The 18442-nt window shown below is 46.6% G+C and overlaps 1 protein-coding gene across 3 annotated transcripts in view; it reads right to left on the bottom strand.

The window, feature by feature from the left end:
• The window catches only part of HLF (HLF transcription factor, PAR bZIP family member), a 55211-nt gene that overhangs the window by 6399 nt on the left and 30370 nt on the right, over positions 1-18442 (bottom strand). For 2 of the 3 annotated variants that reach the window (XM_082371919.1, XM_082371920.1), the window contains exon 3: positions 2916-3136. In XM_082371919.1, coding sequence (XP_082228045.1) covers positions 2916-3136 — 221 coding nt within the window. Of the gene's footprint in view, positions 1-1435; positions 2485-2915; positions 3137-18442 lie in introns of those variants that run through there. The other variant, XM_082371921.1, reaches the window with a different exon arrangement.

Raw genomic sequence — 18442 nt, 5'->3', positions numbered from 1 at the left:
GGGAATAGGAGTGGGGCAGAGGCTGCAGAAGGCAGGCATGATAGGAGGACCGTCCCAGACAAGGAAAACCAGCTTTCCCACCTTTGTCAGCACAGAAATGGGGGGCGGGGAGAGCAGGATATTGAGTGGGGCTGATACATCGCCTGTACCCTTTCCCTCTATCTCCCAGGGGCAGATGCCATCTGGCTATGGAGGTACCTCTACCTGGCAAAGAACTCCTCAGTCCAGTCCCATCTTCTTGAGGGTCTGGTGTTTGATGCCACCTCTGCCCAGCAGGCGCCCCCTGACATGTCAACACTCCCTTTTTCTCACTTGGGGGCAGGAACAATGTCAGTAGCGGCTCACCTTGGAATCCCCAGGCCCTGACATAGGACTTGGCAGACACTAGCATTTGAAAAATATTTGTCAAGTGAATGAATGGATGTGTGAAAGACACCAAGGCGATTAAAGTGATTCTCAGCTAGGAATCAGTATGCCACCCCTTCATCCTCCTGGGGCTGCCCGCTAACCCAAATGAATGGCTCCAGAGAGAGAGTGCAGGCAGCGGCAGGGAGGGCCGCCTCACTCACTCGGTCTGCTCATCCAGGGCTGGAGGTCACCTGCCCCAGCTCAGTCCTCCTGCCACACGAGAAACATCCTACAGCTCTGCTTCTTGCTTCACCAGTGCTCATGCTCTGTGGCCTGAGACTTTACTCACAACTGAAGGAATCCAGGGACACCTGGCAGGACAGTGTTCCTGCCTGCTCCCGTCACTGGCACGTGAGAAGGCCAGGCCCAGCCATGGTGGCAGTGACATGCATAATTCCAGCACAGACGTTTTTCATGTGGCCTCTTTGTTGCTGAGGTTACCAGGGTAATTAAGTAAGCTTGCTCTTTGCTTTAAATTTGTAAATTTGGAGACCATGTGCAGGTCTGGCTGGAAGTTGTATCTACTACTCAGCAACATCCCTTCAAACTTGCCTCCATTCAAGAGGAAATCCCTACTGAATGGGCTCCCCGGTTTAGTTTAAGAGGCAAGTTCCAAAATGCACACAGAATTGTATGGCTAAGAACACAAGATGAGGAAAAGCATGAGCTGAAAGAAGATGCCTAATCGCCCAGGACCTAATCCCACGGGGCCCCTTTCTTACCCCATCTTAGTCTAACCATCGATTCCCTGACTAGCTTCAATTTTCTGGCGTGTTTACTGTGCACTTTCCTCTTTTGATTCTCAGGGTGACAGCTATTGGTTTGTCACCCAAAGGCTCCCGATGTAGCTCCTGTCAGGGCCAACGTGCTTCAGTGACCTTTCTGGAAGCTAGCCGACTTGGGGACGAGGCTGGGCCTTACACTAACTAGCAGTGTTCACCTCTACCTTTCTGTGTCTCCATTTCCTCAGTGGTAAAATGATCACTTTGGTCTAATGAATCTCTGAGGTCCCTTTTAAAACCCGACATTTTATTTTGTAATAGATTTATTTATTTATTTATTTTTGGCTACATTGTGTCTTTGTTGCTGTGCACCGGCTTTCTCTAGTTGCAGCGAGCGGGGTCTACTACTGTTCGTTGTGGTGAGATGGCTTCTCCTTGCGGTTGCTTCTCTTGTTGTGGAGCATGGGCTCTAGACATGTGGGCTTCAGTAGCTGTGGCACACAGGCTCAGTAGTTGTGGCTCGCGGGCTCCAGAGTGCAGGCTCAGTAGTTGTGGTGCATAGGCATAGCTGCTCCGCGGCATGTAGGATCTTCCCGGACCAGGGCTCGAACCCGTGTCCTCTGCATTGGCTGGTGGATTCTTAACCACTGCGCCACCAGGGAAGTCCCAAAACCCGGACATTTTATGATTCTGCATCACTGAAGGTAATCTGAGGTATTGGATGACAGCAGTGACTTAAATCTGCCGGGTACTTTTTCCTCCAGTGCTCTTTGTATATATGAAAAGCAGAAGTAAATGGTCTAAATCAGTTCCAGGACAATGTCCCAAACTCCCATTTTCCCAACAGGAGTGTCTCTTCGTGTGAACCATATTTAGGTTTCAGAAATGGTGGTCAGCAGTTAGAAAATTATGTCTGCTTCCAATGCCTTGAATGTATACAATCATATTTCTATTGTCCATATGATTGGAAAGTAGCATAAACACAAAAAATTCTAAGCAATGGGTAATCAAAAATGGTTCTATTTTGGTATTAGTAGGCATGGCATAAGTTTAGAAAGAATTCTCTTCCTAAGGTATCATTAAATGTGTCAGATTAATTTTAAGTTGTATCTGATTTCCTAAGGTAAGGCTATTTTCCTTTATAAATAATGTGTGCCTTCAACACAGTAGAGAAAAACCAACCCCAAATTAACCTTTTGTTGAGATACTCAAGTGATCTTTACTTGAGACACAGAGTGAATATTACTTATAAATAGTGTCAGGAAACCCACCAGCTTCCTTAAAAGTCCCACCCTAGCATCCAAGGCTGGCAATGTGGAGAGAGGTCCTGTCTCTGGCTGTTACTCCCTGAGGCCTACAGAGAAATGGCAGCAGTTAATTAGTGTTAAATTCCCAAAGGGAAGGTAACCCTTGGAGACTATGAGGTCCAGATGCCCTTCCCAAATAATTTTTTTTCTCTTTTCAACCTTGAAAGATCCTGGTTTGATTTTATTAGGCTTTCATAGGTTTCCTTGCAGATAGTAATGGGTTTGCTTCCTTCATGGGCTGCAAAGCACTCCATTTTATTGCTTTTGCTTATATCTATGCATTATCAAGATATGAAAGGCGTAGTTCAGAAGACACCCAGAGAGGAAGCAACTTGCCTCGTCACATGCCAAGAAATGGGATCAGAAATCACAAGTCTTTGTTCACTAGCTTGTGTGATTTTCCTGGGGTCACCCTTTTAATCTGCCTCTTGATCCCACTCTCCACTTGCCCACAGCCTAATTACCAGTTCCAATTTACCTTCAGATCATCTGGGATGAAGACTTTGCGAGCTTTCTTAATCATGGGCTGTGGCTTCAGTTCTTCCTCAGAGAACTTGCGTTTGCGAGGGTCAAACATTTCCTGCCCGGGGATGCTGGAGAGGGCAAGGTCGGCCGGGTCTGGCTCATAGCCCACCGGGACCTGGATGGTGTCAGGGTCAATGGGGCTCGGAGTATTGCGGTTGGCTGGCAACAGCTGGCCTGGAACAACACAGGAGTTTTAATTCATGCACGCTCTATGGAGGCCCAGGAGGCAGCTACTTGATGATGCTCAGGACGAGGGCAAGAGTCTTAAACTTACTTAAATGTGACTCTAACATCGTTCCTGAGGCACAGCGGGCTGCATGGCTTTACTCATGTCAGATCAGCGAGAACAAGGACCCACATACACATATTCACAAACTAAATTTAAAAATACATGCATTCATTCCGTCCTACAACATATTCATGAAGCGCCAACTATGTGTCAGGTACTCTTTTTTTTACCTTTAAGGTGTTTTCCAGGTGAGTCAGGGAATCAGACCAAAACTAGCCAGTGAGATATAGTGAAGGGATGAAAGGAAACCACACGTGCTTCCAGAGTGTGGGGGGAAAGGACGTAACCCGAAGCAGGTTAGGGAACACTCCGAGAGAAGATGCTTGGTATAGCAGCATCTTGAGACACACAGTAATTAGCAAAAAAGGTAATCCAGGGACAAATACAAGACAGAGGGTTGCATTTTTGAGGAACCACAAGTAGTCTTGGGTAGCTGTATCAGAACACAAGATGGAAAGGAGAGAGGCATAAATGCAAGAGATGTGGTCAAGGAAGGTGGGCAGTAGGGATGTTATAAAAGGCCTTGAATGTCACTGAGGGGTTCTGAGCACTGAAGTGATAAGCAGAGCTGAAGTGTGGAAAGAAGTGTGAGGAGTGAACCGAAGGGGGCAGGACTGGAGAGAGGAGATGAGCTACCAGGCTGTGGTGCTAACCATGTGTGCATTCAAGGAATATTGAGCAAAATGGAAAAGACGCAATGGAGATGATCTAACTTCCACTTGACAGTTCTGCAAACCAAACCACTGAAACGCACAAAGGTCCTCGAAAAAGGGTTGACTGCATTTCGGAATAACAGACTGCAGCGTTTATGTGGGGAGCTCTGAACCTCAACTTCTAGTTTCATTTGAATTTTACAATCACCCCTTTCACGCCCAGAGAATAAATGAGAGGATACAGCTCAGCTCGGTTTAGCCCATGTCCTCTTCTCCCTCACTGCTGAAGGCTGGACGCCATGTGGAGTATCCTGTAGGTGCCATTAGACACTACCCCGGGTTGAAGGGCAAAGCCATCGACTTGCTTTCTGGCTAACCTGTGAAACCAGGCTTGTCTGTTTTCCGGAAAGGCCTGGTGGGGAGCTTGCAGAATGAACGTTCTGGGGACCTTTTGGTCCCCACTCTGCTTTGAGCTCTCTTTGTATTCTGCTTGCCAAAGAGGAAGAGATGGGTCCCAAGGCATTGGCAGAGGATGGAGATTTCTCATTAGCCACGCTCAGTTCAGCTCCAGCTTCTAGAGGCTGCTGAGCTCTGCACTGGATGGTGTCAAGCTAGATTTGATCTTGTGCCTCTCGACATTGCCTCAGAAAATGGACCATATCTGAGTCAAACGGGTATTTTACTTTCCCTTTAGAAACTCTCTTTGAACTTAATAATAAAACTACCCAATGCCCTCTCAGTTCAACCACCATGCCCCATGCGTCACCCCCGCATCACATACACAGACCCACAGGTAGATACACCCTCTGCTCCCCTCTGGAAGCATCTCTTAATTAATATTTCCCAAATCTAATTGCTCAAAGTTACTTCAAGTTCTTCCCTAGTACTTCAGTATCCTGTTAATTATGTTGTATTTAAATCCCCTTTATTGATTTATACATGTTAAGGTTTACACACACACCCCGCCTCCTCTACCAGACCACATGGTCTTTCATGTTTTCTCTATTTTATCCCCACCCCACTCCTCACGGTGGTGCCTACTTCAGAGTTCTGCTTCTACAAAGAATACTCCTCATTTAATGGGGGCCCTCTGAGATGCTGGGCGCTGACATTCATTCATGAACATTCTAACAATAACACTCCACATTTAGGCAGAAGCTTTATCTGCATTCTTTCTCTCGAGCCCTTTCTTCCAATGGAAGTAGGTCAGCCCTACCTGCAGCACAGAGAAAACCTAACTGGACCACAGACGAGTCAATTGCTTTCAATAGCTTCCCCAGCATCACAGAGCAACCAGCAAAGGACATGAGAAACACAGCTGGGTCTCTTTTCTCCCAAGATATCCTTGCATCATCTTGTTTGTCTATATTTTCTACTGTATTAACTCTGCTGGACTCATTTTTCCCCCTTTATTCCTAAATGTCCACAGTATCACTGAGTAACAGGGAGGAGGATCTTTATTATTTTGTCCTACCTTTTGTGGATTTGCAAATTTTTAATATAAGAATTTTCAAGTTAAGAATGCATCATTACATTAATTTTTTAAACTACCAAAGATGTTCATTGCAAAATCTCAACAAATGCAGAAATGTGTCTCCCTTGCCCCCAATCTACCTTGCTGCTCTTCCCAGAGGAGACCACCCTTAACTGCTTGGTGTGAACCTCTCAATCCTTGGTTTTTACATATAAATGGTTTAACCCAAATAGGATTATACTACCCACAGATATTAAATTACTTTTTCAATATACCAGTATACCATATGCAATTTCCCATGTTAGTACAAACAGAACTACGCTGTTCTTTTTAAAGGGTGAGTAGTATTCCGTAGCTTGGATATGTAACAATTTACTTAATCATTCCCCAACGGAAGGATTTTTAGGTATGTGAGTATTTTTATAGAAGGGATGTCTAGAAGTGAGACTGCTCATGCAAAAGACATGTATATTTTATATTTCTAAAAGCATTGCTAAATCTTATCTATTTATAGTTGCACCAACATTCCTAAGAGTGCATTTTTGTACAATTAAATATTAATTTTTAAAATGTTGCCAATCTGATATATACAAATATCACTATTGTTGAATTTACATTTCCTTGTTACTAGTGAGACTGAGCATCTCACATATCTATTGGATCTGTTTCTTCTCCTGTATACCACCCTCTTCATATCTTTTGCTTCTTTTTAAAGGATTTTGTTGCTTATTCATTTGTAAGAATTCTTTATAGAAAGAACTCTTTATAGACGATGGATATAATCCTTTCATCTGTTTTATTTGTAGAAAATATTTTCTCCCAGACTGTTTGTTTTCTAACTTTGCTTATAGAGTTTTGCACTATTGACGAGATCTTACACTGTAATATGGTAATAATGTCTTAAAATTTTTTCCTTTATGGCTTCTAATTTCATACCTTCTCTATCCCCAAATTACATTATATGCATGCACGTATACAAGTATGTATGTATACATATACACGTGTGTACATACATGTGTGTACATATATTACTCTATACTTTTCTCTAATACAACTATAATTAATTTATATTTTTAGGATTTTGAATCACCTAAGATTTATTTTTGTATAAAGTACATGCAAGGGGCTTTACACAGTATTCTCCAAGTGTCTTAATATAATGGTAAGTAAGGTTTGATATTTGATAGGGTAAGTTCTTCCCTCTTTATTGTTCTTTTTGTAAAATTTTATTCAGTATTCTTACACTCTTCTAGATGAATTTCAGGATATATTAAGTTATATTTAAAATTATTAATGGAATTTTTGAATGAAGATTGCATGAAAGCCATAGGTTAATTTAGGGACAACTGATACCTTTTAAATATTCAATATAACCTTAGTATACGCTCCAGTTTTATTTTTTGTTCTTTTTCTTACACCTTTAAGTTTCACAGTTTTCTCCACTTTAAACTTTCACATTTTTTGCTAAGTTTATCCCTTCAATGTTTTCTCATAGTTGTTGCTAGTGTAAATTTCCCTTGTTAGACTTACTAATTGGTTACTGCTGACATATAAGAAGCTGCTGGTTTTAAAATGCTGGGTTTATATCCAGCCACTTTACTCCCTTATCAGTTCTAATAGTTCTAACTTCTCTGAGTTTTCTAGGTAAATAATCTTTTCTGCCTCTAGAGACAGTTGTTGCCTCAGTGTTTATAATTCCTACCTAAAAAAACACCTCACTGCACTGGCTGGGATCTGCAAGGCAATAGGTAAAAGGGATGAGACTGGAGGTCCCCTCTTGTCCCAGACTTTAATGAAAAAACTTTTAATGCTTCATATGCTTAAGGTCTATTATAGAATCCTAGCAGATAACATTTTGACAAGCTAAGGCATTTCCAGCCCTTCCAGCCCTACTGCACTGAGAGTTGTTTTTTTTAAATCAGAAATCACATATTAAATTTCCTCAAATGACTTTTTTAGTATCTGTTGAGATGATCATGTGGTTTTTTCCTGTATTTGTTAAGTCTAAGCTTGGTATTTCTCCAAGGCTTTCTTTGAAATATCAGGGGTGGACAGGATCAACCCCATGGTGTAGACTCTGCAGTTTGCTGGAACACTGTTTTCTTCTTTTTAAAAGCATCTTAATGAAAGTCACTTCCAGGAGAGCCAAGGAGGATTTCTGGTGGAAAGGGTGGAACAAAGGGCTTAAATCTAGAAGATTAGAAGTTACCTTCAAACCCAAAATTGGCCTCCACTTTTGTCACAGAGTAGGCATGCCTAAACCTCCAAATAGCATAACTGAAGATAGGCTGTTTCTTATTCTTACATACTTAAAAAGAATTTAGCATCTCACGTTCAGTTAGCTGATAAGCTAGAAGTCATCAATGAATGGGTACAGCCACAATCTGTGTTCCGTGTCCCAATCTCAAGTTGATGGTTTATTTCTTTAGTTTATGGCTGCATCAAAGTAATAAACTGTAGCTACATTTACGACTTAACCCTCAAGACTAATTACAGCATCTCCAACCTTTCTGACGTGCTCCCCATTCAGGAAGTTAAACACAGCCGTACTGTCAGGACAGACACCATATCCTAGTGTTACCACTGACGAGCATCAGCCAGCTGATGAACATTATTCTCTATAAAGAATGCTGAGAAGAGAGAAAATGATTTGGTTTTGGCCAATGGTTTCTCTATTAGAACTGATGGGTGAAATTCCTTGTGATTCAGTTTGGTTCATGATCTTCCTCTCCTTCCCATAACCAGTCTGTGGTCTGTTTGCTTCTCACGACCTCTTTGACCCTAGAGAGTCATAATTTGAGTTTGAAATAGCACTTCTGACCCTCTTTGTACCAACTGCTTTCAGAAGAAAACCATCATCAGGGCTCCCTTCACAGCAGAACACCCTGCTTCCGAGAATCCTTACGTTACAGGGTGCCAATTAACTTAGAAGACTGCAGTAACACTTGAGGGTATGTAAAGAGTTACCATACTAGGTACAGAGATTAAATAAAGGCCTCAAAAGTACACCCTAAGGATGCAGGCTTTCTGAACTCTGAGGCTGATTTAGCTAGTCTCTATTCCGATGGCAGGAACCTGGTAACTTGTCCAACAAGCACTCTGCAAAGGCAACAGTGTCCTAATGGCCAGAGGTCTCATCCCTCCCTCTACCCGTGTCCTGTTCCACGTGACTCTGCAGTTCCAGGCTGAGTCTATTTCCCCACCCCTTGAATCTGGGCTGGCCTTGTGACATGCATTGGCTGACAGAATGTGGCAGAAGTGACAGAGTGTCAGTTCTGAGGCTGGGCCTAAAGAGTTTTTGCATGTCCTGCTGCTTCTCTGCAGCACTTTCGTCACCACCACATACATGCTTGGTCTAGCCTCCTGGGGGGGGCGGTGAAGGGCACGTGGGGCAGGCCAGTCTAGGTCAGCCCAGTTCACTTGTTCCTGAGATGTGCGAGTCCAGCCAAGATCAGCAGAGCTACCTGACCAACCCACAGCAATTTCAGACGAGTGAACAATAAACCCTCATTTGTGTATGCTACCAAGTATTTGTGAGTGTTTGGTAAACACTGTCATGGCAAGAGAGGACTGATCTACAAGCTGAGCTAGTATATTTGGGGACATGCTTATACAATAACATTAATATCACAGTAAGGTTTTAAAATGTACCGGGTAGTGGTTAAGCTGTGAAGTGAGTCAGACTTAGGTTTGATTTCTCATTCCGCCACCTATACGGTATAAACTTGGGTGTTTGTGAATAAAGGACCAGAAAGAAATATTCCGCATTTCCTAGTAAGGTCTGTTGTGAGGACAGGAACTACTGGTGAATTTTTTTCCTTTGTTTAAACCTACCTCTTGGGCTTCCCTGGCGGCGCAGTGGTTGAGGATCTACCTGCCAATGCAGGGGACACGGGTTCGAGCCCTGGTCTGGGAAGATCCCACATGCCGCGGAGCAACTAGGCCCGTGAGCCACAACTACTGAGCCTGCGCGTCTGGAGCCTGTGCTCCGCAACAAGAGAGGCCGGGATAGTGAGAGGGCCGCGCACCGCGATGAAGAGTGTCCCCTGCTTGCCGCAACTAGAGAAAGCCCTCGCACAGAGGCGAAGACCCAACACAACCAAAAAATAAATAAATAAATAAAAATTTAAAAAAAAAAATAAACAAAACAAAACACCAATTAAAAAACTAGAATTTAAAAAAAAAAAAACCTACCTCTCTTAGTTCCAGTTTTTTCATCTGCAAATGGAGATTACAATGCCTGCCTCATAGGGCTGTGTGAGAAATGAATGAGACAAGATATATATAGAGTGCTTAACATAATGCACAGTGCCTGGAAAGCAATCAGTAGTCTCCATATAAACACAAATATAAAGTATAGATACTGTGGGGAATTCCCTGGTGGTCCAGTGGTTAGGACTCAGCGCTTTCACTGACATGGCCCGGGTTCGATCCCTGGTTGGGGAACTAAGATTCTGCAAGCCGCAAGCCAAAATATATATAGAGATAGACAGATACTATGATCCCAGATACTTTTAAAAATATCAAGTAAAAAGAGTGCCTCCTCATCCAAGCCGGCACGGTCTCTCCCTTGAGTATCTCTTCACATCCTCCTAACTGCTCCCCCTTCTTCCACTGGAGTCCCCACAATGCACTCTCCACACAGCCACCGGGAAACATTCTAAAAACAGAAACCTATGCAGGTCACCCCCTACCTCAAACCCTCCAAAGGCTTTGCACTGCCACACACAATAACACTCAAGGCTCCTCCTTACCCCACATGCCCAGCCATGCCAGCCTTCCTTCTGCTCCTCACCTGCCCTAAGCAGGGACCCCCCTCCCCCAAGGCCTGTGTCCTTAGTATTCCCTCCACCTAAACACTTTCCCCGTGCTCTCTGCCTGCCTGGTCCTTCTGCATGCTTTAGACACCAGTTCAAATGCCACATCTTCAAACCCTCTGACTTTCCTCTGCCCCAACTCACCACCTATCAAACCACCCTGTTTCATTTCCTTTGCAAAATTTATCTCCCCCCCAAATTATCTTTTGTATTTGTTTGACCTTTGTCAGTGACCTCCTTCCATTCGCATGTAAGCTCCAGGGAACGGGAACCTTGTCTTCTTTGCTGCTGCATCCCTGGCTTCTAGAAGGAGTCTGCATGGAGAACATGCTTAGTACTAACTACTGAGTAACTGGAGATAAACACCCCCGGTTCCTAACAAGGACTGTTGTGGGGAACAGGGACTATTTTTTCTTTTTATTTGTTGTATTTTTCAAATTGTCTATAATGAGCAACGTTTACTTTCAAAGACAGAAATAAAAATTATCCTCTAAAAATGGACTTTGCTTCACTTTGCACATATATAACCTTCAAGAGGCTGTGTTAAATACTGTCAAGAAAAGACCATTCAAACCCCCAGAAAGGAAGAAGAGGAGGAGAAAGAAAAGGCTTAACCAAAGATTATATTAGAAAGTGTCCTTCTCAACTCCAGCGACTGGGAATCTGTCATAACCCTGAGACTTTTCAAGTGTCCTGAGCCTTACTCAGCTGATACACTGACTTCAAGGCAAAAACAAATCCCCCCCACCACCGCCTCTCTCTCTCTCTCTCCCTCCCTCTCTCTCTCTTTCTCCTCTCCTCTTCTCTCTCTCTCTCTCTCTCTCTCTCTCTCTCACACACACACACACACACACACACACACACACACACACACACACACACACACACACACTTCATTTGTGCCATATCCAGACAAGGTGCCCAGTAAGTGCTGTCTGTGATTGTGGAACAAATACACTGAAAGGTCCTCTGTAAAGATTGCTTTGATCAAAGCAGCTCTTTTCCAACAACTCTCTCCACACAGTAACAGGCTGTCAACAGAAATATGGGTAAAGCACAGCACTGAGGAGCCAGCCCAATCCATTACGTGTGAACATTAGGAAGGGTCTGTCTGTTACCATTTACTGAGAGGGCGAATGAAGTGCAGCCCCGTGGGCTGGCAGACAAGCCTCCCCTGCCCGCTGAGTAACCACTGTTAGTCACAGTGACGAGTGGCCGGGAGGAGCACCCCCTCGCCAAGGCCCTGCCAGTGTATCACCTCACTTAATCCTCAAGATAGCTGTGTGAAGGTGGAATCATTAGTAACCCCATTTTCCAGACAGTTTAAGACATGCTCAGAAAGCTAAATGATTTGCCCAAGGTTGCCCAACTAGTAGATGAAACAGAATCTCACCTCCTGACTCTTCTGATTCTAAAGCCCAAGTTCTTAATCATGTAAATGCTTCAAAGGAAAGCAAGGGACTGTGTGCTTCTCAACTGAGAGTTCTGCATCAGGACCTGGGTCTCCTGGCCTCAAGTACAACGTTCCACTGACCCATCAGCCCGCCCCACATTTTATGGATGAGGAAGTGGAGGGTCAGAGGTGAAATCTGCCCCCAACACCCATACACAAAGTCATGCAGCCAGAAAGCTGGCGGGAGGTTGGTGGAGTTCAGTCTCCCATGGCCCACCGGGTTCCTGGGCAGCAGATGGTCCCCCAAGGAGGCAGGAATGCCTCCGGCTATGGACAAGAGCCCCAGGAACTTACGGGCAGCCAGCCACCCCATTTCCTTTCCGTCCCTTCCCTCCTCCACTACCTCCGTCCTCCTGAATGGCGAGCTCCTGCCAAGGGCACTCCTTCAATGACAAAACAACTAATGACCCTCAGGGCTAGGGCTCCTGTCAACACTACATCTCACTCAGGCATCTTTAAAGAGCTTCTGGATAGCCAGAGACCACGCCTCATTTATTCTGTTATGGGCTATGGCTGCAGAGGCCACGTCATGGGGGAGGCATGTTTCACGTCTATACCCTTGAATTATCAGTATGCCAATTAATACTGGGTCTGGGTTTGGGCAGAGACAGCTGGAACACTGTTCCAGGCTCCTGCTCCGGCCTTCGTCCCTCACTTTGACCCGTCCTGGGAGATGGCCCGGTTCATCAGAAAGCACAGACAGACTTGGACTCACGGTGCCTTTGCCCCCAAACAGCTCTGTGGCCTGGGGCCAGCCACTCCACCATGCAGAGCCCTGCTCCCTCCTCTGTCCGCTGGGGCTGGCTGGGATGGGCAGGATGTGGGGAGGCTACTCGGGGGCGGGGGTGTGGAGTCCGCACGTCCCTCCCTGAGCCCCCCAGCACACACCTCCCTCCAGCTGCAGCCCAAGAAAAGCCTGCTGGACGTCACCAAGTGTGACCCATGTCCAGGACCAGCACGCTGCTCTGGGATCGTGCACCAGTACCCAAAATGGCCCTGACTTGACTTGGCAGAGGCTGCCTGATCTGGCAGAGGCTGGGACTGGATTAGCAAGGCCTCTCATTCCAAGGGTGTGGATCGGCGCGTGTCTTGCCAGTGGAGTCAGCAAGAAACCTGCCTCCTTGAGGTGAACTTGAGAGGCGAGAGCAGAGCGGCTCAGAGCCACGCCCGCTGGCAGTCAGGGACATGGGGCAGATCAGTTCCATCCAGGGGTCAGGGCACTTGTGGGCCCCCTGGCCACCACGCCACTGTCCCCAAGACAGAGCAGCAGAGTCCCCTCCACCTGCTCTCCCAGGGACTGAGAGCCTCTCCCCACTGCTGTCACAGCACCTCCGTGTGCAGACAAGTAATAGGGTGGCCAGAAATGTACTCACAGTGCCAGAGACCAAAGCCTGCGTGAACTGGATTTCAGATCTTGCGACACTGACCCCCCACCCCTGCCTCGCCACAGGTGCGTAGGGAGTGTCATAAACTGGAAACAAGGTGCACTGTCCCTCCCCCACACACACTCATGTCCCTGCGCCACTCCACCCCAAGTCATGGAACATGCATGGCTGGAGAAAAGCAGGTCTCCTGGTTTCCTCTGCACTTGTAGGAAACGCAGGTGGGTGAAGACCTGGGAAACGCAAGGTTGAGTCCCACCAACTGCCTGCTTGCCAGTCCTCAAATGCTCTGTGCAGCAGCCATCCCTTCTTTTTTATTTTATTTTTATTTATTTATTTATTTTTGGCTGTGTTGGGTCTTTGTTGCTATGTACAGGCTTCGTCTAGTTGTGGCGAGCGGGGGCTACTCTTCGTTGCGGTGCGTGGGCTTCTCATTGCGGTGGCTTCTCTTGTTGCGGAGCACGGACTCTAGGTGCGTGGGCTTCAGTAGTTGTGGCATATGGGCTCAGTAGTTGTGGCTCACAGGCTCTAGAGCTTAGACTCAGTAGTTGTGGTGCACGGGCTTAGTTGCTCCACGGCATGTGGGATCTTCCCGGACCAGGGCTCGAACCCGTGTCCCCTGCATTGGCAGGAGGATTCTTAACCACTGAGCCACCAGGGAAGTCCCCGCAGCCGTCTCTTCTGAGAGAGCAGAGGCCCAATCCTCCCAAGGCTGTAACAGTGACAGTGGCTATAATCCAGAACGGCCACTTCAAGCCCTTCTGCAACTCCACATGCTAGAGGATAAGCAACAAGAGACATCTGGAGAGGATAAAGTGGGGACTAGAGTCCTAACCTCAGGCCCTCCTCAGAGCCCCCATGTGTGCACGGTGGTGATGTCAGCTTTCCAGGCAGGAGCAGAGGAGACGCTCCTGCCTGCATTTACATGCTGCATCTGGACCTGGTTCAAGTGCACGCTGAGTATCTACAGCCTCATCCCACCCTCCTGACAACCCTGCGAAGCACGTAGGGCCCATGGGCACATTTTACCTATGGAGAAATTGAGCCACTAAGCAATTTACTGAGGTCCCCCTAGGCTGGGGCTACCTTCTTATCAAGCAGAGAAACAAGCTCTCCATACCTGGAGGCTCTTTCCATCTTTAATGACAACATGCGCCGCTGGAATCAGCACCACCTAGGTCCCTGGAGTCTCTTTAATTGTCTGAGTTGGTGAAAATGTGCAGGCCTAGTCATTTGAAACCCGCAGTTTTCAAAGTGCTGTCATGGTGAGTTATTAAACTGACTATTCTCCTTTGGGCCATGTGAGTTTTTTGTTTGGATTTAGAGGAGTGAAGCAGAGCATGAGGTAAGTGCAGGGCTTGCTGACGTCCACTGTGAACCCAGGAACTGACTGCAAACAAGTGGCCCACACTCTCCTGAGCAACACCCTTCCTCCTCTCTCAACCCCCAGCCAGTCCAAACAAACATAGGAAGAAAAACAGAATTGTTTTAAAGCCTGAGTTTCCGGATGAACATGAATAGGATTCAGGTGTGTCTGTGGTTCTGCGGCTGCTCAAGGAGATCCACAAAAATTCCTTCCTGTGCGAGTCTCCAAGTTGAGTACCCAAAAGTAAACAAGCTTTTCTAAAGCCTCCTGCCTTGGCGCCTGGCCAGTGCTCTCTGAAATTCTCTCACCCCAAAGTTCACAGAGAATCCTGCACTAGTCTGGGCGCTGCTGGTCATGGCCTCCTGCTCAGTGTCGTCTCAAAGCCAAACTCATCCTCCAAGCTCCCAGGGACCATCAGCCTGAGAACTGTCGTCTCCTTTCCGTCAGGCTCTGAACTTTAACCACACCCCTCTCATGCAGAAGGATCGGAATCCAGAGACCATGCCAGTTACGGGAACTGTGGGGGAGACTCCCTGGGCTTCGGTTTGACCACCCGTTATATAATGGGACAAGAGTTTGGGATGACAGCAAAGGCTCATTCTAGCTCTTGCAATAAATTATCCTTAAGTTCAGTGAAGGTTTTCTGCTGTAGTTCAGATCCCTGTCACAGGCCAGGGCAGGCCATTCCTCTGAGGACCTGGACAAATTCAGTGCCTTCCTCACTGGCCTCTATGCCACCTGCAATCCTGTCCTGCACCACGACCACCAGGTTCCTCTTCCTGGAACATCTCTACCATGATCAAAGGCAGCAGTGGCCTCCCACTGCCTCCCAGTCCAAGCTCTCCATCTGGAGGTCAAGGACGTCCTCACTCCCACCTCTGTTCTCTGCTCCAGGCACACTGGTCAGCCTTGTGTCCTGGACATTCTCGCTTCTCATCCTCTCCGCCTATACCTGTCGCACCATCCCTCAAGGCCTAAGTCAAGTCCTCCTCCCGCTGACTGTCCCAGTGTTGGTGACAACTTTCAACTTCCCTCACATTTAATATCTATATCCTCTTGCACTTAAGCATATGCTGGCCTGGTAGTTTTATCAGGTTAAGTGACTCTACAGCTTTTAAGCAATTATCTATTCTCAAACTAGACTGGAAATCTTTTCAGGCAAAGCCCTTGCCAATGCCTCACATAGAAGATGATTAACAAAGGCTTGTTGATTAAAACACTGATTTGTTTAACAAACATATATTGAGACATACTATGGACTAAGCTCTGGAAATATATAAATAAAACCCACGCCTGGGAGCACACAGTCTGGAAGTGGAAATAGGTAAGCTAACAGGTGTTCATAGTACAGGTGCTAAGTGCTATGGGAGGGCTTTGCCCAGGGAACCAAAGGGTGGAGTCCAAAGGTGCATCACTAATCCAGATCCTTGGAGGGAGTGCAGGGGCATCAGGAAATGCTTCTCAGAGGGAGTTGGCATCTTGGTGGATTCTTGAAATTGGCCAGAAAGTAAAGAGATAAGGGGTAATCAAGGCAGAGGAACAGAATCTGTGAAGGCATGAAGATGTGACAGAACTCATGGGCCAGGCAGGGAACTGAAAGCAGTTGGTAGTTGGAGCTCAGAGGGCAAGGAGAGGGGTAGGAAGAGTTGAGACCAGACAGAGAGGGGCCCTTGATGGTCAGATCTTATCCTCAAGGGAATGGTGAGCAATCGAGGAAATAACGCTGTGGCAACCAAGAGGAGAAGGCATCAGAGGGGAGACAGGAAATGGTGAGAGGTTCGCCCACATCAATGGCAGAGGACCAGGTAGATTTAAGGGTTATTAATGAGGTGGGATCAATATACGTCTCAGTCAAGTCCATATAGGGGAGAGAGAAGGAGAGAGCAAGATTCACTTTCAGGTTTCTAGCTTGGACAGCCAGAAAGGAGGTGGTAAAATTCACTGAGATACGGAATACAGTGTCCTGAGCACATTCAGAGGAAAAGGCAGCATCTGATTGTGGATCCATCAAGTCCAAGGCACCTCTGGGCTACAGATATAAAGATGCTAAAGGACGTGGATCTCAGCTTTAAACATGAGTCCAGGCTGCAGGAGAGCAATCCTAACTAGAGATACAGATTTCATAGCCTTGAGATTCCCCCAGGAGAGAATACAGAGCAAGAAGAAAACCAAAGACAAGGCCTTGGGGGACCAGGGACATCTTAGAGACGGGTAGATGAAGAGGACTCCGTGGACAGCACTTTAGAGGAGCCAGAAAGGCAGGAGGTAAACTAATCCTTGGATAGGCTGGTGCAGTGGGACTGACCGAGGAAGGGTTCTCCTAGCTATGTTATCAACCCCTCACAGGCAGTCCCTGTGCCGCCAAACCAGGGAGCTGTATCAACTCCACTGAACAGAGGAGAAGCAATCAACCAGCTTGGGTAACTTGCCCAAGGTCAAACAGCTAGTGAGTTGGAAGAGCCTACGTTCAAACCAGGGCCAGCTCCAAAGCCCTAACCATCCTTTCTACACTTCCACTGCCACCCGCACGTGCCCACCCACAAAAGTAATGCCACAGGCTGGTAGCCAACAATTCCCTTCAAGCAGCCCACACCTAGACCCCACCTGTGGCAGGAATCCTGGGGCTCTGACATGGTCCTCAGGACGTTCCTGTCTGCTCTGCCTTCTCTGGGGGAGATCTCTGTGAGGGGTGTTGAGCGACCCAGCCTATTACGTTGTTGGCCTGTGACATCTTTTTCTACTCTTGGTCTAGAGAGTGTATGTTGTGGGGTGGAGGGCAGGGGCTATGGAGAGAGAGGGAGGGTGATAGATTAAAATGCCTGTAGACACCCCCTCCAGCCTACAGTCTAAAATGCCTATAGACACCTCCTGTGTATATAACACGGAATAAGGATGTTCTCCTCCTCTTCCTTTATTAGTTAACGATAATTCTGAAAGGTTACTAAATAACTATTGCTAGGCAACAGAAGCTGCGGTGGGGGTGAGGGGTGGCGTTACGCTAAGTCAGGGATCTGGATTCTTGGGGGGAAAATCAACTTAATTCCACAGAGTCAGCTGGTAACTAAACACAGTGGATTCTGTGCCCCCCAGTGTCTCATCCGGGGTGAGGTGAGCACTGCCAGCCTCTGCAGCAGCTGCCAGGCACTCTGCTTCCTGTAGGTACTCATCGGTCTTGTTATCGCCTGACCGGCATATACATTTGTGATGAGGTATCACGGGAGGAATTCTATTTTAAAGAAGTGACAGCTCGGTCTCAGTCATCTGGGCAGAGGAAAAGGGAAGACTAAAGAGCAACATATACAGTTTCCAGTGATCTATAATCTGAATCAACATTCAACGAGCATGCGTCATGCATCTGATTTTACATCCAGATGCAAGCCAAGACTTGGGAAAAGGCGTACACGCAGGTTTTCTCAAATAACTTCAAGTCCCACACAAGGGGAAAATGGCCCAACAGCCACTGATTTTGACAAGGAATATAAATGGAGGGGCTTACTGAGTGCAGTTCTTACGACCACCATGTTGGTGCGGGATAAAGGGAGCCGCAGGTAAATTTTCATACATATTTATAAGCCCACAGTAAGTCAGCCCATAGTCATGCGGTTCCCTTACATATGCTAGAATAATATTCTAAACCAGACAATTTCTTAGAAATGTGTTGTTTTGGAAAAATTGGAATTTTCCAGCTTGTACTAAGATTAGCCAAGCTAAACCCATCTGGCTCCTGCCTCATGTAGAGAAATCTGTATGGGGCAGAAATCTGCCTTTCTATTCCACAGGCACAGGTGAGGTCTGTGTGCCTCTTAGGTAAATAGAAACGAGACACTAAGTCATTATCAAACACTTGTGCGGGTTCCTTAGTGTTGCGGCACACCTTCTTCTTTAGCTTCAGGCCGGGGCCCGTCAGGACCATGCATGATACATGAGACGGGAAGGCCCAGCATAGCCTGCAAGCTTTCTGTGGATCCAGAGTGTCCCAGCACCTCTAAGATCCTTTGTCATTCCAGTGCGCACCAGCCCCCTGTCCCCTTCCTCCCCCTTCCCAC

The sequence above is a fragment of the Balaenoptera borealis genome, assembly GCF_965194805.1.
Source record: "Balaenoptera borealis genome assembly, chromosome: 20".
Classification (NCBI taxonomy): Eukaryota; Metazoa; Chordata; class Mammalia; order Artiodactyla; family Balaenopteridae; genus Balaenoptera; species Balaenoptera borealis.
Note: the sequence above shows the minus strand (reverse complement) of the source record. Positions and strands in the feature narration are given on the sequence as shown.